General features: G+C 45.2%; 2 protein-coding genes across 5 annotated transcripts in view; both read right to left on the reverse strand.

Annotated features, from left to right (window-relative positions):
• The window catches only part of glyr1 (glyoxylate reductase 1 homolog (Arabidopsis)), a 32,303-nt gene extending 23,931 nt beyond the window's left edge, over positions 1–8,372 (reverse strand). Inside the window, exons 1-6 of one of the 4 annotated variants that reach the window (XM_060902132.1) lie at positions 8,293–8,371; positions 7,784–7,820; positions 6,693–6,772; positions 6,464–6,602; positions 4,568–4,684; positions 4,206–4,289 (exon numbers count right to left, since the gene is read on the reverse strand). In XM_060902132.1, coding sequence (XP_060758115.1) covers positions 4,206–4,289; positions 4,568–4,684; positions 6,464–6,602; positions 6,693–6,772; positions 7,784–7,820; positions 8,293–8,330 — 495 coding nt within the window. In that variant the 5' untranslated portion in view covers positions 8,331–8,371. Of the gene's footprint in view, positions 1–4,205; positions 4,290–4,567; positions 4,685–6,463; positions 6,603–6,692; positions 6,773–7,783; positions 7,821–8,292 lie in introns of all 4 variants that reach the window. The other 3 variants (XM_060902133.1, XM_060902135.1, XM_060902134.1) reach the window with 3 other exon arrangements.
• Positions 8,373–14,874: 6,502 nt separating this feature from the next.
• Positions 14,875–21,501, reverse strand: part of ppl (periplakin) — a 37,464-nt gene continuing 30,837 nt past the window's right edge. The window contains exons 20-22 of the mRNA XM_060902138.1: positions 21,366–21,482; positions 18,040–18,132; positions 14,875–17,926 (exon numbers count right to left, since the gene is read on the reverse strand). Coding sequence (XP_060758121.1) covers positions 15,260–17,926; positions 18,040–18,132; positions 21,366–21,482 — 2,877 coding nt within the window. The 3' untranslated portion in view covers positions 14,875–15,259. The remainder of the gene's footprint in view (positions 17,927–18,039; positions 18,133–21,365; positions 21,483–21,501) is intronic.

The raw sequence follows: 21,501 nt of genomic DNA on the forward strand, positions 1-21,501 counted from the left end.
AGATGAGCTGTTCGAGAAAAAAAAAAAAAACCTCAGCAGTGGCAACAGTAACACCGTCCAGTCGATGATTAGTTTCGTATCGCGGCACAACACCGAGTGTTTTAATCCAATACTCCAGAGTATAATTATTCTATCCACGTTGACTGGATATGAGCAATCATGTGCTCTGATTGGCTACTCTACTACTAGGACATCAGCTCATATACCGCAAGTAGAGAGAAACAAAATGGCAGGTTAAAAGGAATTAAAGTATTTGATGGTAAGAACGTATCAGGGCTCGAAATTCGCGGTGGTCCGGTCGCCCGAGGCGACTTAATTTGTCATTTGGCGGGTAATTCCTGTCACTAGGCAGCCCGGCTGGCTAGTTGAAAATAAAAAAAATATATATGAAGTGAAGATTCAGACTAGGGCTGTGCGATATATCGAATATACTCGATATATCTCCGAAAATTCTGTGTGAGATACATATAATTATTATATTGTAACTATCGAGTATTTTATGGTCATCTGCCGACTTGCGTTTGTTTCGTGTTTGTTGCGTTTGTTTAAAACCTTTTCCGGTGGTTTTCTCCCTGTCCCTCAGGCAGTAACGCGAGAGGCTGCCTAAGGGTAAAAAAAAAAAAAAAAAAAAAAAAAAACAATAACGTCACGCACTCGCCAACCAATCCCAGGCGACATCTCGGTGCTGAAAGGAACTTGTGGGAAGGTTTCCTAGTTTCGGTTTACAGCGTTGTCTCAGTTCGTGCAATCGCTGGTGTTGCATAGGCTACCGTGTAAGCTCTGTCAATTTCAGCGACAAATTAAAAATGGAAGTGGACGAATTGGTTCCTAAAAGAACTAGTAAGGGGTCAGTCATCTGGCATTTTTTTGGATATCGCGAGCAGGACGTGGAACAGCAAATGCCAGTTTGTAAAGTGTGCAAAAAAACCAGTATCAAAATACTCGGGTCTTGAAATAAATGCACATTAGTCATGAACAATGGTAACTACTCTCGGTGTTATTTTTGACAGAAGTAAAATTCATACATGAACAAATTTTGGCGAGTTACTTTGGAAGGGAACTAGTCCGGCTGGCTGGTGGAAAAAAATATACGAATTTCGAGCCCTGCGTATTTTTTTTTTTCAAGAATTTATTATTATTATGCTATTTTCCACAAATTGCTCCTGTCATTTTGCCGGTTTGTTTACATTCTAAACGGACATGATTTTGTTGGACGTTTTATATAAAAAAGTTTTTATTTATCGAATTTGCGAAAAAAACAATAAAAATGCTCCGTTTCTCAAAATCCAGTGAATGTGGAGAGAATAAAATAGTTATTCCACTCAATCTCTTTGCACACGGCTTATAGCCGACTATGAGCTCGTGTACGACTCGATTTCATGGAATAACTTAATTATACAGCAGGAATAACGACGACGACGACAATCCGTGTTAGTTTACACTCTTAAATAAAGTTGCACTCGTGTAACCAGATCAAATTTGACAAAAAAACGCAAAGAAAATTCTTCTTGGATTCGATCGAGACGGTTGAAATCAACCTTACAGAACGACGACGGGGCAAAACGTCACCTTCTGTTCTGCAGAGATCAGGTTGCTGTTAAAACGTGCACAGATACTGATAAACCGATGCATTCAAAATGTTAGAGAGATATACTGTTTAATTTCAAATAGACTGTGCAGGACAGATCGGTACAGCTTTGTTTTGGAGCAGCGAGTCATGTGACAGTAGCTCTGCCAGAAACCGCTAGTGTTTATTACAGTATTGTTACATACGCCGTTTACGTGATGTCACACGGGATCATACGGTCGTCGTAACACTGAAGGGTAAAAACAAGAAACGTATAGGTGGTGTGTACACCGTACGTATAAACCGCTTACGACGAGTTACTCGTTTACACAAAACGGCTTCCGCGAGCTAAAGTATTAAAGCAGTAGCTAAAGATCACTCAAACAGCGAGCAAAGGTGCACATTATATTGGTTGGGGTACTAAGGGGTCCTTTTTTTGGCCACAGTCACCACCATAATATCAGAACAAGCATCTGTATTAGGGATGCATCGATACCAGATTTCACCCACACACCAATACGGAAAAATATTAATCAAATCAAAAGATGCCTTTTTTTTTTTTTTTTATAAAATTGCTCATCATGCACTTACTCAGTCTTTATAACGTCAGCGTTATTAAAAAGGTTGTGTTCCCTAACTATATTAGTCACTGTGAATCGAGCAGGACTGCAGAGCAGAGGAGTTCTACATAACGCACGCTGAATCGTCAAATCAAGAACAAACACTTCCAATTTTTTTTCCACCCAGTCTTGCATTGACTTCTTTCACATTACCCATAATGGGGGGTGGGTGTGCACTATATTTGTTTACCAAGTCAGATAACCTCAGCCATTTCTTCAAATTCACACGGGGAGAAATGCCTTTTCCTGATTTAAAGTTTTATAGAATACCTAAAGCTTCGAAAAGCGTGATGAGACAGAACTCGGCGTCAAAATTTTACACTGACAAACACGCGACTGCGTTCTGCACACTTCGGTGGTGGAGTAAAGTCTGACGATCCAAGTCACGAAGCCGACAACCCGTCCGTCTTTGCGTTTAGTCACAAAAAGTACGAAAAACAAGGACAAGTCAAAGAACAGCTTTACTGAAGGATCAAATCCCAAAACAAAGCGCAAACGATGTAGTGTAAATAAGATTACACGTCCGTCTCCTTTCAGTGTTTATGTAAGTAGATCGAATGTCGTATTTGACCCTGTAGCCCTAACAGCTTCCTCTAACAAACCCAAAGACTGTCGTAATCCGGTAGCATATGAGCTCAAATCAAAATGAACTTAAGTCACACCTCGGGTCACGAACATCCCTATTCACGAACAAACCGGGCTACGAACACCATTTCCGAACAAATTTTGCTTCGATTCGCAAACGTGCAAACTGGTGGGCTTCCGCACCATGTGATGCGTGCGGCAGCATCAGTTGTACTCAAGGTGGCGCGCTGTGAACACTGTTCGTCATTGCGTTGTGTCGATACGATTTCTTTTTTGCATTAAATTAACCCTCATTACGGCTCCCAAGAAAGTGAAAAATATTAATGATAGTGCTGTTAAGAAGCCTAAATGTATTACTGTTGAAACAAAGTCTTCCTCCTCCTCCATCCACATGTGCCAGCAACTATCAACCACAAAGGTAGTGTACTATACAATTATTATGTTTTATTTTAGTATTACTGTATTTTTCTATAATTAAGGTCATCTTTAATTCCTTTCTGTATTTTTTCCACACAAACCCATAAAAAGTAAAAAAAAAACTATATGTTTCTGGGGCCGGTGAACGGATTAATTGGATTTACATTAATTTCAATGGGAAAAATTAATTCGGTTCGTGAACGGAGTCAAAGAACGAATCAAGTCCGTAACCCGAGGTACCCCTGTAAATCTGACAGTTCTGCTGCGTTTACAGTGTTTACTCGACTGAGTGAACTCCTCGCTTGTGCACGAAGCGTTTTGTATTTTCTTACTGCTTTCTCGTCGTAACCAGCAGCCAGCAAAAACCATTTCGCTGTGGATTCTTCTCTGATCAGTGTCGATGTTTCTCAGCTCTTCCGCCAATCTTTTACCTTCTGCAGGTCAGTAATTGTCGGAACACCTGTGTCGACAGACAGAGAAGGCTGCTGACTCACTGTCGCTTGAAGTAGAGATGCTCAAAGCGTTTGATACGATATTTACAAGCGCTTTTTTACAGACTGATTTCTTGAAGTCCACAGAAAAGGCTTTGCAGATTTCTTTCAGCTTTGGTTTAGTTATTTGACACTTCTCTGAAGGTTTTTAGAGAGATTTAAATTCAAAAGATCACGGTCAGCATGTGACGCCACGTTTCAGTGTGTTTATATTTTGGTTACTGCCCCAAGGCACAAAGCATTATGGGTAATGCGAGAGAAATCAATGTAGGATTCCTCCCTAGCAATAATGAATTCCTTACGCTTTTAGAGTTTAAGACGTCTCGTCACATTACCATGGTGCGTCACATGGAGGTTTTTTTTTTAAAACAAGCACCATAATAAAAGAGTACGGTTTCAGATCGATAACATACCAGTACCGTTATTGATCGATGCATCCCTAATCAGCATGGTTTTTGGGGGGGAGGGGGAGAAAAGGCAAAAAAGTGCGTCTCAAGCAGGGCAGAGTGCGAGTTTATCACCTACACTGATCTCCCATTTGAATCCTGCAACTGTTCCAGCCACCAGCCGCTGCACAGAGGACGGTTCTGGGTCAGAGTCAGTTTGCTCCTTAAGGGAAAGAGAGACACATTTACCACATACTTAAGTTTCGTTTTGTTTAAAATATAGAAACGTGGCGCCTGAAGCAAAGAAGCAGCTCGTGCACAAGGAAGCCTTGTGCGTGCGCACGCTCAAGCCACGAAGCACAACCAAGCCATGACCAATCAAAGCGAATGAACAGGAAAATGTGCGAATATAATCCCATGATTCCACATCACACAGGAAGGAGGAGAGGAGAACATGGATGGACACACAGGTCTCTCAAACCTGCAACGTTAAAATCTGACCTTGTCCGAGGAGCCGCCCTTAAACGCATCTTCGTCATCTTCTTCGATAATCTTCATCGGTTTCGTGGCGGCTTTCCGTCCCTTCTCGGATTTGTTTTTGTCGTCTGACCCATGTGCCTGGAAAATTATTATTATTATTATTATTTTAAAAAAGTGCAATGGTAATAATAAGATCGTCTGAAACAGGTCCGAGAAACAGTTAATCTGATGAACAATCAGGGCTCGACATTAACGGTGGTCCGACTGTCCGGGACAACCAAACGTTTGGTCTGGACAAGTCAAACCCGCATCTGCCTGTCTGACAGAACGAGGTGAATACTTGTTGGAAAAAAAAAATTAAAAATATTCAGCATTTTTATAGAAATTTTTCATGAATTACATCAATAAAGTTCCAACAAAACTAATTCAATCCCCTCAGTGGTCTGGCCATCTTATTGTTTACGAAATTCCTGGGAAGCAGAGTACAGCAGGTGTGTGTGTATAAAAATAACCACGTCGTAATATCTAATTATAGATTATTAGACTCACTGAAATCAGAGAAACGGCGATCAGACACCTCAATAAAACAAATATCTGTGGTGAATCTTCATTTCATTCATTCAGACATTTTTCTTTTGCATTCTTCACATTAACCATCACAAATGTGGCAAAATATTTCGCGGGAATTTTCCGACAGCACTGAACTCACTTAGTTTCTTTTCATTCACAGCATGATTCTGTCCCCCTTATCACGTCCAACTTGTTTTCTTTAAATTAACGTATACTTCATGTTTTACCGGATTAATCAGGATTTAACTTTATTTCCTCCAGAAGCTTTGAATTTGGGTGAGTCGAACTCTTAAAACTGCAGATCAGGTAATGGGTTAGAATACACACACACCATAATGGGGCTTTACATAGATTCGTTTGTTTGTTACAGTTAAAGTTTTATTAAAAAATTATAAAATCATTAAAGCATAATGATTATCATAACTACACCTGCTTTCTGATAAACTTTGTTTCTCACTTTCCTTTCACTGAATTAGCAAACACACAGCGATATAAAGATTATGATCAGGGCGAGTGAGAAATCTTACAGTGGATTAAAAAGTTAATGTCGAGCCCTGACACAGCGTCCAAACACACAATCAGGCATCATTTTAGAACGAAGGATGTTTTTTTAAATATAAGATTCGAGAAGAAATCTTAACCTGATGTAAAGGTATTAAAATTGTACTTTGTGCAAAACCCGTGCACATGCAGTCATGGAATTTCAAGTGAATCAAGGGAGAACAAAGGAATTTCGTCTGGAGCGTGTGAAAACTAGAGTCAAGGACAGACATGTTGCCAGACATGAGGTGTCCATGATTAGGTTTTTGTTTAAGTTCACAAAGAGGTTCAGAGATAACATTCTGAACAGATAGAACTTCTCCCTATTAGGGGTCTACAGAAGTCCAGGAGGTTTATTTTTTTCCTCCTCCCTCATGTTCTCACAATAAGAAAAGTTATTTTATCTCAAGATCACCACCATTACACAGCTGTGGCTGCTGGCACACTGTCATATAACTGGTATTGCATTACGACACGATTCTGATCCAACCCTACAAGACTGATTTCAGATAAAAATTTAACATGCACTGATGTATCTGAGTTTTGGCTCAACAGATTGATTTCAAAACATTTCTTGTGTCTTTATTTTGTCTGGGGTTCTGTGTTTCCGTGAGGACACCCACATCACTAAAACATTTCCGACTCGCGTCTGTGGGTTCCAGCATCGCCGTTGTGATTTGAGGCAATGTTTTCCGTCGCGCTATACAGAGACACATCCTTCCAGGTAAAGTGAGAGATGGTGTTGGTGATGCGTTTGGGGTCACATAATGAGCTCTGAGCCCTGTGCGTGCGCGCACTGGAACTCACCTGCTCTTTTCCCTTGGCCTTCTTCAGGTACTCCTCGACAGCATCAACAGCCTGCTGGAAGCGCTTGCCCTTGTTGATCTTGATCATCTCATCCTTGTGGGGGTGATACGGCTTCAGCTGTTCAACCTTTATCCAGGCACTTGATGGAGGGGAAGGTTTAAAAAAAAAAAGAAGTGAACATGAGCTTCATTTAAAACACACAATGAGGGGGAAAATATTCAGTACTCACTGGTCTTCAGTGCCGAAGAATTTTACAAAGAAGCATTTTTTGCCTCTTGGCTTCTTCAAGTCCTTTGGAGGACTGACGATCTAAAAACAATACGGGGGGGGCGCAGAGACACAGACAGGCAGGCGGGGGGGGGGCAAAGAGAGAGATACACAGGCAGGCAGGCAGAGGGCAGGCAAAGAGAGAGAGACACAGACAGGCAGAGGGCGGGCAAAGAGAGAGAGACACAGACAGGCAGGGAGGCAGGCAGGGAGGCAGGCAGAGGGCGGGCAAAGAAAGAGACACAGACAGGCAGGCAGAGGGGGCAAAGAGAGCGAGACAGACAGACAGACAGGCAGGCAGAGGGGGCAAAAAGAGAGAGACACAGACAGGCAGGCAGAGGGCGGGCAAAGAGAGAGAGACACAGACAGGCAGGCAGGCAGAGGGTGGGCAAAGAAAGAGAGACACAGGCAGGCAGGCAGAGGGTGGGCAAAGAGAGAGAGACACAGGCAGGCAGGCAGAGGGTGGGCAAAGAGAGAGAGAGACACAGACAGGCAGGCAGAGGGTGGGCAAAGAGAGAGAGACACAGACAGGCAGGCAGAGGGGGCAAAGAGAGAGAGACAGACAGACAGGCAGGCAGAGGGGGGCAAAAAGAGAGAGACACAGACAGGCAGGCAGAGGGCGGGCAAAGAGAGAGAGACACAGACAGGCAGGCAGAGGGCGGGCAAAGAGAGAGAGACACAGACAGGCAGGCAGAGGGCGGGCAAAGAGAGAGAGACACAGACAGGCAGGCAGAGGGTGGGCAAAGAGAGAGAGACACACACAGACAGGCAGGCAGAGGGGGCAGAGACAGACACAGACAGGCAGAGGGGGGCAGAGAGAGAGACAGACAGACAGGCAGAGCAAGCGAGAAAGACAGGCAAAGAGAGAGAGAGACAAAGACAGATAGACAGGCAGGCAGAGAGAGAGAGAGAGAGAGAGGCAGGCAGAGAGGGATGGATGAATGAAGGTCAGAAGCTGTAAGTCTCAGTGATTCAGTGAAACAGTTAACATCAGATGTGTAACTCAGAGTGTAAATCCCACAGGTCTGGGTGAGCATGGTCCTCAGCTCCTACCTTCCCCGGCCACGGTGGATACCGCCCGAGTTTCCCCCTGAAACACACCACAGTGAGGCAGAGTTACTTTCTCTGGTTTGGTTTAACACAACGACGCTGTGCTAAAGTCGCTAAACCCCCAAAACAGCAGCAGAAACATTAGCAAAGCGCCAACACAGCTCGCTTCAGCCTTCAGGAAGCCTGCAGTGCTAGCTACAAATATTATCCTCCAGCAATCTGAATGCGAGGAAATTTAATTAAAAAAAACAGCACGTATTTTATGCAATTAGACACATCTTAAAACCTAGCTTTGTTTTTCCCGTTAGCATGTTTGCTAACTGCGCTTCCTAGCCAGCTGCTGTGGGGGATTTACTTCACGCTTGTTTTTCCTCCGTCACTTCATCTCAAACAAAATTTATTAATTTACAAAAACTACCACACACACGTTCAGAGGCGCTTTTTTTCTAAAACGTGTTGCTAAAATTAAACTAACAAAATTAACAAGATTTAAAACAACACATTATTCTCACCAAACCAGGTCCCCGATCCGCAGATGCACCGTCGCCATTTTTTTTTTTTTTTTTTACTGAAACGTCGCACTGAATGCAGGGAAAGGAACAAGAACACGCCCACCTACTGGTCACGTGACGCGTTTACGCCGCCACGCCCGCTTACGCGTCACGTGACTGCGGGCCGTACGGTAGTTTGTGATGTTGACGTCATGACGTCATCGTTTCAAGCATTAATTTTTTTGAATATTTGTTTTTAAAATAATTTACACTGTATGAAATATAGAAACTTAAAATATATTTGTGCTGTTTTTATTTAAAATTATGCAGTAAATGCTTTGTTTGTTTTAAATATTAAGCAGCATTAATTATAATACATAATACACTAATTACACACAAATATGCACATAATTTTTGAAGTATATTTTTAATGTATCATTTTCATAAAGAATTATGTTTATAAAATGAAAGATAACTATTCTGAATAACAGTAAAATAAGTAAAACCATATATATATATATATATATATATATATATATATATATATATATATATATATATAGTGTGTGTGTGTGTGTGTTTGTAAGTTATTTTTAAATATCATTAAATTATTTTAAAAAATCAGGTACTATTTCTGATAGCATTCTTATATTAAGGATATTCAAAAGGGTAACCATTTAATTAAAAAATTCTTTATTCAAAATGACATTTTAAAAAGAAATAATTTTCATTATAACAGGGTTGTGGGGGAAGCTGGAGACAATCCCAGCTGATGTTGGGTGAGAAGCAGGGTTCAATTCTCCAATCTATCACAGAGAACAACAACCATTCTCTCTCACATTCACATCTATAATTTAGAGTAGCTAGCTGACCTAATCTGCATGTTTTTGGACTGTTAGAAGAAACTGGAGAACCCTGAAGAAACCCACACAGGCATGAGGCATGAGGTTCCTGGGAGGTCTGAACCCGGAACCTTCTTGCTGCACCACCGTGCTGCTTGAAGCCATTATATTTGATATATAATCTTTTATTTTTTATAATAATTTGAGCAAAAATTAATGACATTTTAAATGAAAAAAAACTATTTTGAATAACATTTTAGAAGAATGCTCTCAAAATCCTCAAATATCTATTATTATATATCATAAAATGTGATAGACTTTTTTTTTCTAATTACTGCTTATATCTAATTATTGCTTACGAATACCATTACAGGTATCTGTATTTTTGTAATTACATATATTTATTTCATTTGATGTCTCGTCTCGTCTCGTCTCGTCTCGTCTTCTTCCGCTTTATCCGGGACCGGGTCGCGGAGGCAGCAGTCTAAGCAGGGAAGCCCAAACTTCCCTTTCCCCAGACACCTCGGCCAGCTCCTCGGGAAGAACACCGAGGCGTTCCCAGGCCAGCCGAGAGACATAGTCCCTCCTGGGTCTTCCCCGGGGCCTCCTCCCGGGGGGACATGCCTGGAACACCTCCCCAGGGAGGCGTCCAGGAGGCATCCGAAAAAGATGCCCGAGCCACCTCAGCTGATTCCTCTCGATGTGGAGCAGCAGCGGCTCTACTCCGAGCTCCTCCCGAGTGACTGTGCTTCTCACCCTATCTCTAAGGGAGCGCCCAGCCACCCTGCGAAGGAAACTCATTTCGGCCGCTTGTATCCGCGATCTTGTCCTTTCGGTCATTACCCAAAGCTCATGACCATAGGTGAGAGTCGGAACGTAGATCGACCGGTAAATTGAGAGCTTCGCCTTTTGGCTCAGCTCCTTCTTCACCACGACGGACCGGTAAAGCGACCGCATCACTGCGGAGGCTGCACCGATCCACCTGTCGATCTCACGCTCCATCCTTCCCTCACTCGTGAACAAGATCCCGAGATACTTAAACTCCTCCACTTGAGGCAGAACTTCTCCACCAACCTGGAGAGGGCAAGCCACCCTTTTCCGGTCGAGAACCATGGCCTCGGACTTGGAGGTGCTGATTCTCATCCCAGCCGCTTCACACTCGACTGCAAACCGCCCCAGTGCATGCTGAAGGTCCTGGTTTGAAGAAGCCAACAGGACAACATCATCCGCAAAAAGCAGAGATGAAATCCTGTGGTTCCCAAACAGGATTCCTTCTGGCCCCTGGCTGCGCCTAGAAATTCTGTCCATAAAAATTATGAACAGAACCGGTGACAAAGGGCAGCCCTGCCGGAGTCCAACATGCACTGGGAACAGGTCTGACTTACTGCCGGCAATGCGAACCAGACTCCTGCTCCGTTCGTACAGGGACCGGACAGCCCTTAGCAAAGAGCCCCGAACCCCATACTCCCGAAGCACCCCCCACAGAATACTACGGGGGACACGGTCGAATGCCTTCTCCAGATCCACAAAGCACATGTGGACTGGTTGGGCAAACTCCCATGAACCCTCGAGCACCCTATGAAGGGTATAGAGCTGGTCCAGTGTTCCGCGACCAGGACGAAAACCGCATTGTTCCTCCTGGATCCGAGGTTCGACTATTGGTCGAATTCTCCTCTCCAGTACCCTGGAGTAAACCTTCCCTGGGAGGCTGAGAAGTGTGATTCCCCTATAATTGGGGCACACTCTCCGGTCCCCTTTCTTAAAAAGAGGGACCACCACCCCAGTCTGCCACTCCAGAGGCACTGTCCCTGACCGCCACGCGATGTTTCAGAGGCGTGTCAACCAAGACAGCCCCACAACATCCAGAGACTTGAGATACTCAGGGCGGATCTCATCCACCCCCGGTGCCCTGCCACCGAGGAGCTTGCAAACCACCTCAGTGACTTCGGCTTGGGTAATGGACGAGTCCACCTCTGAGTCATCAGCCTCAGTCTCCTCAGTGGAAGACATGACGGTGGGATTGAGGAGATCCTCAAAGTATTCCAAGTATTCCTTCCACCGCCCGACAATGTCCCCAGTCGAGGTCAACAGCTCCCCACCCGCACTGTAAACAGTGTTGGCAGAATACTGCTTCCCCCTCCTGAGGCGTCGGACGGTTTGCCAGAATTTCTTCGAGGCCGACCGATAGTCCTTCTCCATGGCCTCCCCGAACTCCTCCCAGTTCCGGGTTTTTGCCTCCGCAACTGCCCGAGCTGCAGCACGCCTGGCCTGCCGATACCCGTCAGCTGCCTCGGGAGTCCTGGAGGTTAACATGGCCCGATAGGACTCCTTCTTCAGCTTGACGGCATCCCTTACTTCCGGTGTCCACCACCGGGTTCGGGGATTGCCGCCACGACAGGCACCGGAGACCTTGCGGCCACAGCTCTGAACAGCTGCGTCCACAATGGAGGTAGAGAACATGGTCCACTCAGACTCAATGTCCCCCGCCTCCCTCGGAAGCTGGGAAAAGCTCTCCCGGAGGTGGGAGTTAAAGACCTCCCCGACAGAGTGCTCGGCCAGACGTTCCCAGCAGACCCTCACCATACATTTGGGCCTGCCAGGTCTGTCCAGCTTCCTCCTCCGCCAGCGGATCCAACTCACCACCAGGTGGTGATCAGTTGACAGCTCAGCCCCTCTCTTCACCCGAGTGTCCAAGACATAGGGCCGGAGATCAGATGAAACGACTACAAAGTCTATCATTGACCTCCGACCTAAGGTGTCCTGGTGCCACGTGCACTTATGGACACCCCTATGCTCGAACATGGTGTTCGTTATGGACAAACCGTGACTAGCACAGAAGTCCAATAACAAAACACCACTCGGGTTCAGATTGGGGAGGCCGTTCCTCCCAACCACGCCCCTCCAGGTGTCACTGTCATCTCCCACGTGAGCATTGAAGTCCCCCAGTAACACAATGGAGTCCCCAGTCTGAGCACTCCTCAGTACCTCTCCCAGGGACTCCAAGAAGGCCGGATACTCTATACTGCTATTTGGGCCATAGGCACAAACAACAGCAAGAGCCCTCTCCCCAATCCGAAGGCGCAGCGAGGCGACCCTCTCGTTCACTGGGGTAAACTCCAACACATGGCGGCTGAGCTGGGGAGCTATAAGCAAGCCCACACCAGCCCGCCGCCGCTCACCACGGGCGACTCCAGAGAAGTGGAGAGTCCAGCCCCTCTCGAGGAGCTGGGTTCCAGAGCCCAAGCTGTGCGTGGAGGTGAGCCCGACTATCTCTAGCCGGTACCTCTCAACCTCCCGCACAAGCTCAGGCTCTTTCCCCCCCAGCGAAGTGACATTCCATGTCCCAACAGCCAGCCGCTGTGTCCGGGGATCAGGTCGTCGAGGCCCCTGCCTTCGACTGCCACCCAATCCACATTGCACCAGTCCCCTACTGCTACCTCTGTGGGTGGTGAACCCACAGGAGGTCGGGCCCACGTCAGCTCTTCGGGCTGAGCCCGGCCGGGCCCCATGGGCAAAGGCCCGGCCACCAAGCGCTCGCATACGAGCCCCAACCCCGGGCCTGGCTCCAGGGTGGGGCCCCGGCTGCGTCATCCCGGGCGACGTCACGGTCCTCGGATTTTTCTCCATAGGGGTTTTGGTGAACTGCTCTTGGTCTGGCCTGTCACCTAGGACCTGTCTGCCTTGGGAAACCCTGACAGGGGCATAATGCCCCCGACAACATAGCTCCTAGGATCATTCAAGCACACAAACCCCTCCACCACAATAAGGTGGCAGTTCAAGGAGGGGTTCATTTGATGTGTATTTTGGATTTCACTTCAATTAAAGAGTCCCTAAATGTCGACATAATTAGAAATGGCATGTATAGTATGTTATAAAATATTCAAACATGTTGAGGTGACTCTTGCTTTGGTGGGAAACGGCATGATTTATAGTAATATGTTTCAGAACAGGTGTAAATGTAGCTGGTATGCAGTGTGCAGGACACTTCTTGGGTTTCATGACCAGAAGAGATCATCTCTGAGCCCTTGGAACATGTTTTTTGTTGTTGTTTTTTTTGGTTTGCACTCCTGTGACTTCTGGGTGGTCCATCTATCAACAAAACAGAATTCAGTATCCACTGGACTGTGATTTCTGAGAAGAAACCATTACAACAGAGATTACAGTGATAAGTACAAGTCAGCAGGTATCTGTATTTTTGTATCCCTTCTGAAATGCTCTTATTAATGTTCTTGATTCTAAGATCCCTGTTCTTGGCTGCAGGAGTTAAACCCAGTGTGTTCTTCTGCTATTGCATGCTGAGATGCTTTTCTGCTCGCCATGGTTGTAAAGAGTGATTATATGAGTTACTATATCCTTCCTGGCAAAAAAGCTCGAACCACTCTTCCCATTTTCCTCTGACGGCTCTTATCAACAAGGCATTTGTTTCCACCCACAGAACTGTCGCTCACTCAACTCAATGTTTTTTGTTTTTCGCACCATTCTGTGTCAACTCTAGAGACTGTTGTGTGTGAAAACCCCAGAAGATCAGCAGTTTCTGAAATACTCAAACCTCATACTCATCTGGCTCAAACCAACACCCATACCACAGTGAAAGAAAGAAAGTCACACTCAGATCACAATTTTTCCCATTCTGATGTTTGAACGTTCATGAACATTAACTGAAGCTCTTGATTTGTATCTGTGTGATTTGATGTATTGTGCTGCTATCAAGGGATCGGCTGATTAGAGAACTGCGTCAAACAGCAGGTGGGTGGATGGGTGTTCCTAATAAAGTGGCCAGTGAGTGTCGCTCTTGCATGCTCTAAAACAGGGGACAACAAAAAAACCTGTGATAATATCACATTGTTTAAAGTGCCATTCCACCATTGGATGTATTCTTTGGCATAAAATACAGTATATTTTGACAACATATATAAATGGTATCACTAGATAGAGAAATCTTTTAGCTTCAAAATGATATATCAAACATAATTTTTTGACAACGACAAGTATATTAATTTTGCGACCAAAGTCACCTACCCTTTTAATTTCCGCACGTGATGTCATCGGCAGGTTCCCCTTCTTGTGTACCACGTGATGTGGCACATATTATCAGCAATGGCGGATAGAACGCGATAAAAATAATACCAATAAATCTAGCTAATACCAATAAATCTAGCTAACTGAAAGATTAACTCAAAATTTTTCGCAATTTTTTTGGACCCCATATACGAGGAGAAATGACTCTCTCACTTTGGGGGTTTCCTGGTCTAAAAATAGACCGACACGTGGTACACAAGAAGGGGAACCTGCCGATGACATCACGTTTCACTACCGCGCAGAAATTAAAAGGGTAGGTGACTTTGGTCGCAAAATTAATATACTTGTCGTTGTCAAAAAATTATGTTTGATATATCATTTTGAAGCTAAAAGATTTCTCTGTCTAGTCATGTTGTCATAAAAGATATTGTATTTTATGCCAAAGAATACATCCAATGGTGGAATGGCACTTTAAGTCAGAACAAATCCATCCATCCTGGTCACTACAGGGGGAACCTGGAACCAATCCCAGCTGATTTCAGGCGGGAGGCGGGGTTACACACACACACACACACACACGCTGAATAAATGAAGTTTGTAAATAAATGGACACTTTTTGCATGCATCATACACCATGTAATGTAAAATAGTGGGACAGAACTGACACAAACAACCCTCCAGTCTCCAGCCATCAAAAATAAACCATTTCCTATGAAACCGAGTGAAAGAAGGACAGACAGCGTTGTCCGGTTTCCCAGATATTTTTTTTATTTAGAAACATTAGACACTCTGGATATGGAAAACAGAGATTAGTGTGATAATTCATCTTCAATAACAGTGCAAGTATTTCTGGTACGTATGAAACTGAGCAGCCTGCAGTCAGATAACTTTCACCCTGCTATATCAGAATATATCGATCCATCAAGCAGAAGAAGTAGTTTTTTTTGTTTTTTTTAAAGTAATATTCTCCCTATTAGCCCGGGTACATGCAAATAAATATCAAGTGCATTAAGAAAGCCCAACTCTGCCAGCGTAAGGAAAAACAGAACTTGTGCTTAATCATAAAAACCAACAGCTCCTCATCAAGTAAAGTGACGAAACATAAAACTGACAGATTTCTTATGCCATTATTGACTCTTTCCGGAAACCAGGACACCAAACTCTTGGATGGTGATTTCTTTGTTCTGGTACTGCTGTAGCTGGCGTCTCGTGATGTTCCCGGACCTCAGGGCGTCCTCGATGGAGAACTTTTTGCCCGATTTTCTGTCGTGAAGAACAGACGACTCTCCGTTTGGACCCTTGACGGTGATCTCCTCCCAGTCGCATTCCTGACTCTGGAGGTTGACAAACATCTTCCAGTCAATCAGCCCCAGTTTGTACGCCTCCTCAGGCCTCATCTCTTTGCCGCTGTCTGGGTCGATGATGACAATAGAGCGACGGAGGTGGCTTTCCCTCTGCTCTCTCTTCACCCTCACGGCAGACAGATTCTTCTGTAGCCTTTCAATTTCTAAATCTTTCTGGGTTGTGACGTGCTTCAGGTCCAGAAGTTCTTTCTGCAACGCCTCTAGCCGCATTTCCAGGTTCCTGCTGTTGTCCATTGGGGTGGACGCCGTGATTTGCCTGGTTTCCTTTGTGGTGATCTGGATTTCGGCCTGGAGTTTTCTGATCTCGTTCTGCAGGCGTTGGTTCTCCTGGAGAAGCCTGTTGCTCTCATCGCGGATGTAGTCGAGCTCTTTGGACGACTTTGTGTTTGTGAATTCCATTTCTGTCAGCCTGGTGGTGATGGCGCTGAACTCTCTGTCCAGCTCTCGTCGGCATTTCGTTTCTTCTTCAAGGTTCCTCCTCAGCCTCTCAATCTCAAGTTCGGCTTCTGGATCTTTCTCGACTTGGACCTTCTCCGTACAAACGACTTTCTCCCGGACCTCCATTCTCTCCAGCGATTGTTGTTGCTGCAACAGAGCATTGTACTCTTTCTCCAGAAGCAGACGCTTGTGTCTCTCTTCCTCAACCTGAAGGCGCAAGATAGAATGCTCTTTCTCCTGCTGTGGGTCTTGCTGCAGTACAACCTTTTGTCTGACTGTAACCTTCTCTCGGTTTTCTTTGTCCCTGAGCTCGAGCTCGCTAAGCTGGATTCTCAATCTCTGAATTTCAATCTCGGCATCCCGCCGGGATCTGCGCTCACGTTCAAGCTCCCCCAGCTGGAGATCCAGATCGGCGCTCTGACGTTGCAGCCTGACCAAGTCATCTTTCAGGATGTCCCTCTGTTTCAGCTCATTACTGATGTTGTGATTTAAGGTCATGCATTCAGACTTCAGCATTGGATCTTCTTCCATCTTCACCACTTCTTGCTGCACAATCTTCTCTCTGACCTGTGACAAGTCAATCTTCTTGACCCTGATCCTCTCTTCAGTGGTAGATCGCTCTCTCTCCAGATCCAAGCGCTTCCTCTGTTCCTCAGCCAGCCTCTTCTTGAGGATCTCGATTTCTTCTTTGGTTTTAGGGTCCTCTCTGTACTGAAGGACCTCATTAACCACCTCCTTGGTCTGCACTTGGGGTTTGGTGTCTTTCCACCTCTGAATCTCATCCTTCAGTTGGACTATCTCTAATTCAAATTTCTCCGTCATGTGCGTCTTGTCCACAATTTCATTCCGGAGTTTCTCCAGCTCTCTTTCGGTTTCTGGATCGATCTTGTACTTGATAACCTCCTTGATGATTTCTTTGATTTCAACTTGTGGGCCTCTGTTTCGCAGCACCAACAGCTCATCATGAGTGGACTTCAGGTGGAGCTCGGAGTCTCTGGATCTTCTCTGCACTTCTACAAGTTCAAGTCTGAGACTGGCAACCTCGGCCTCTGCCTTGGGATCGGGTCTGACGATCTCACGCACTTTTTCCTGAATGATGACCTTGGACTTTTCCTCCTCGAGGCTTGTGATCTTTCGCGAAATATCGGTTCTCTCTCTCTGAAGAGACATGCGCTTTGACTTTTCTTCCTCCAATTGTCGTCTCAGGCTCTCAACCTCCCTCTCCAAAGCAATATCTTTTTCGACCTTGAGAACCTCTCTGATTGAGATCTTCTCCTCAGCCATGGCCTTTTCCTTTTCCAGACGCCGGAGTTTTTCTTGCAGGAATCGGAGCTCATCTTCTAGCTGTTTTCGGTTGTCGGTTTCTTTCTGCTTTCTATCAATGAGCAGTCTGTACTCGCTCTCGAGCTGAGGATCGTTTTGCACCTTTATGACTTCTTCCTCCTTAATGACTTCCTGCTCCTTGTTCTTCTCAGCAGCCAGTACGGTGATCTGCTTCTGGATCTGAATGACATCGTTGTCCTTGACTAGCTTTTCTCTCCTGATCTTCTCCAGCTCTTCTCTTAGCCTTCGTACTTCCTCCTCCTGTCCCCGGTCCCTTTCGATGCGTAGTACCTCTTTGACCGTGTACTGCTGAGCGCCTTCCTTGATTTCTGTCTCAAGGCCACGTAGCCTGATGCGGAGTGTATCCAGTTCGCCTTCGAGGATGCGAGTGGTCCTGCGTTCGTCCGAGAGCCTCTGCTGGGCTTTGCTCATTTCTTCGTCCAGCTGAGGATCAGGGACCTTCTTGATCAGCTCTTTCTTGACAATGGTGTCCTGTGGTTTTTGTCCTTCCAGCACGTAGATGTCGGATTGAATCGTTTTGATTTCCTTTTCAAGCTGCTGCCTTCTCAGAATCTCATCCTCCAGCTGATTCTTAACTCTCCAGGATTCATCTCCTGGAGAAGATTTCACGGACTGAACGTTGTGCTGGACGACTTGCACCTCTGCTTGCTGTCAAACAATAAATTCACAAAAAAAAAAAAAAAAAAAAAAAAAAAAAAAAACAGTTAACAAGACTAAGATATAAAAAAAGGAAAAAAAAATAAGATTGGTGTACATTTTACCTGATTGAGAAGACTTTGTGCAAACTCAAGGTTCTGTAATCGTTGTTTGTGCACAGCATTGACCTCTGTGAATTTGGCCTCGATGGCTGCTTCCTGTTCAATACATTGGTTTAAAAAAAAAAAGACAAAATAAAGGTTCAAAATGGCAGTTAAAGAAGGATTAAACAGTTTCCACCAAATTCCACCAGGTTCGCTTGTTGTTTTCAGTCACAAAAAACTTTAAAGTGCTAGTCTTACGAAAATGACATCATAAAATCCCGGGTTCTCTGTGTGCGATACGCTCGAATAGGTTGTAAAGTTCACCGATAAATAAAAAATTGGTTTGAAAACTTTTTTTGCATCTGAATTCTGTTCTGGGCGGCACGGTGGTGTAGTGGTTAGCGCTGTCGCCTCACAGCAAGAAGGTCCGGGTTTGAGCCCCGTGGCCGGCGAGGGCCTTTCTGTGTGGAGTTTGCATGTTCTCCCCGTGTCCGCGTGGGTTTCCTCCGGGTGCTCCGGTTTCCCCCACAGTCCAAAGACATGCAGGTTAGGTTAACTGGTGACTCTAAATTGAGCGTAGGTGTGAATGTGAGTGTGAATGGTTGTCTGTGTCTATGTGTCAGCCCTGCGATGACCTGGTGACTTGTCCAGGGTGTACCCCGCCTTTCGCCCGTAGTCAGCTGGGATAGGCTCCAGCTCGCCTGCGACCCTGTAGAACAGGATAAAGCAGCTACAGATAATGAGATGAAATTAATTCTGTTCTAAAAATCACTAAAAGCCTGTCCGCCATGAGATCGCAGCAATTTATTAGTCAGCGGCGCTGCATGTGTGATGTCACGTGCGCCACTGCCTTCTTTTGTAAAGCTACACAACTTTACGACAACAAGGACGAAGTGACAGAGTCAGCATGTTTCAGTTTGCTTTTAGATCAGTAATTGCCTGTCGTCTATCTGAGTGTTATATTTGGCCACAGAGAAACTACCTGAGAACGTTATTGATCTGACGGACAACTAATAAATTAAAAAACAGGCTGAACACGAGCTCGACACTTCCTGTGCGGCGGTGAGCTCTTTGGGACGGCGCTTCTGACTTCTGTTTTCGGATCGTAGGAACGGCTCTGCGTACCAGACGTCGCTCAAATCCTTCTGTGTGAATCTGCCTCACAAATTTATCTTTTTCAAAACGTATGGCGGAGACCCCAAACCGTCCTGTCGGCTTGAAGTGACCTCTCTTTGTCCGTACAAATCGAACCCGTTCATTCTGTAAGGGTCCTGCTGACTTTGGATCGAAATTCTGCTTTTTTTTTTCTCCCCCCCCCCTTCAGCAACAGCCCTGAACGACACACCTCTTAGTACACATGTTTTGGTTTTAATTTTGTTTTGGAATAATAATAATAAAAAAAAAAATCATTAAAAACGTGTTACATTTTGCAAAGCAGGCGAAGCCAGAAATGCCGTGAGCTTTCAAGCGTTGCGCATATGACGTCACTTCCTTTGAATTAACAATAACTTACCAGGAACGCGTTTGTGTAATGGCGGACTCGAAGAGGCAAACTTTACCAGCTAAATAGAACATGTTCCCGGTCTCGTATTAAAATACAATTTAGACAGTAAACTATTTAACATGTCTAGTTTTATAAGGTCCAGGTTTGATGTCATTTTGTAAGACTAGCGCTTTAAACATTTGTCAATGCTCAATAGAGGGCTCCGAGATGATGCTAAAAATAGTAACACTGCGCGTGCGCAGCCATCTTGGAAGTCACTCGCGCCAGAGTGCTCATAGAGTACACATCATAGAGTACACATTCACCGATTCGTTTCCGCGTTAGAGGGCTTAGAAGCTTGGATTTTTTAAGAATTTAGACATCTGAAGTGATGGAGCACTACTGTGAAAGTTTGGATAAGCAGGCACGGGAGCGTTCTGCTGAGAAGGTACGTTTCATTGGGAATGTAGATCCATACACTGTTAGTGAGAAGGAATGGAAAGCTGACCCCAGCTTGTTGCCGCATTTAACATACATAGATCTTGTGAACTATCTAGTGGTTCACCCAAGTCCATTTTGTGAACTAAAGGATTTCCAGAACTACAAGAGCATGGAAGCATACGATAGATTTGTGTCCGGTTGGGTCCGTGATGTGTCGGTGTTTACTGCTGAAGACGGAGAGACAAAAGTGATCAGAGGGAAAGTGTTACACTCGCAGAGACTATCCCAGCCTAGTCTACACCCCTGGATAATAGTTGACAAGAGACATGCTATTTTGTGTGCACATTGCAACTGCATTGCTGGACTTGGGGAATGTTGCTCCCATGTTGCTTCCCTGTTGTTTTATGTTGAAGCGGCCACGAGACTGAGGGAAAGAACGACGGTCACACAACAGCCGGCATACTGGATGCTACCGGTAACTATGAAATTAAAATAACTATTTTAGTAACTGGCGGCACGGTGGTGTAGTGGTTAGCGCTGTCGCCTCACAGCAAGAAGGTCCTGGGTTTGAGCCCCGGGGCCGGCGAGGGCCTTTCTGTGTGGAGTTTGCATGTTCTCCCCATGTCCGCGTGGGTTTCCTCCGGGTGCTCCGGTTTCCTCCACAGTCCAAAGACATGCAGGTTAGGTTAACTGGTGACTCTAAATTGAGCGTAGGTGTGAATGTGAGTGTGAATGGTTGTCTGTGTCTATGTGTCAGCCCTGTGATGACCTGGCGACTTGTCCAGGGTGTACCCCGCCTTTCGCCCATAGTCAGCTGGGATAGGCTCCAGCTTGCCTGCGACCCTGTAGAAGGATAAAGCGGCTAGAGATGATGAGATGAATGAGATTTTAGTAACTATTTTAGTAACTATGAAATTCAAGACAATATTAACCTACCTGTCACAAAGTGATCAGAACAAATCCGGATACAGTCAAGTTGTCCTAAATTTGATCGGTTAATGGCAGCCAGCCACTGTCGTCTCCTCCGCTCGCTTTTCTCCTGTGCTGCAATTCCCTGGTTAGTCATGACTTTAGGGAGTCTGTGGAAGCTTTTGCCACCCTTTTCCCCTCGGTTACTACAGCCAACAATGACGCACGTATTCGGCATTGTCACCCCTTTTTGATTCGCTGGACAACAACAATGCACTGACACAGCGCGCTTTGACTTCCAATATGGCCGCCGCTGGGTTCGCGCTGACCTCGAAGCACTCTATACCTACTTCCTACTGACATTATATTTTCTAATCTCAGACAATTAAATGAGCCAGTTTTTTTTTTTTTTTATTATTAAATCCGAATTGCTAATATAAGGCTTCAAAAACTTTTTACGAGCACTATACAGTATGTCTAATATTCTTGGTCTCAGCCTATATTCCAATTTTACCTCTCCCTTGACTCTCAGTGCAGGAGACTGCAGTCGGCTCCTCTTGTACGTTTGCGAGACCAGGCCATCTTCAAGGTCGAGAATGGACCTGAACCTCTCGGCTTCATTTTCATAATCCTGAACAGAGAGAGCCGCA

The sequence above is a fragment of the Neoarius graeffei genome, chromosome 20 (genome assembly GCF_027579695.1).
Source record: "Neoarius graeffei isolate fNeoGra1 chromosome 20, fNeoGra1.pri, whole genome shotgun sequence".
NCBI lineage: Eukaryota > Metazoa > Chordata > Actinopteri > Siluriformes > Ariidae > Neoarius > Neoarius graeffei.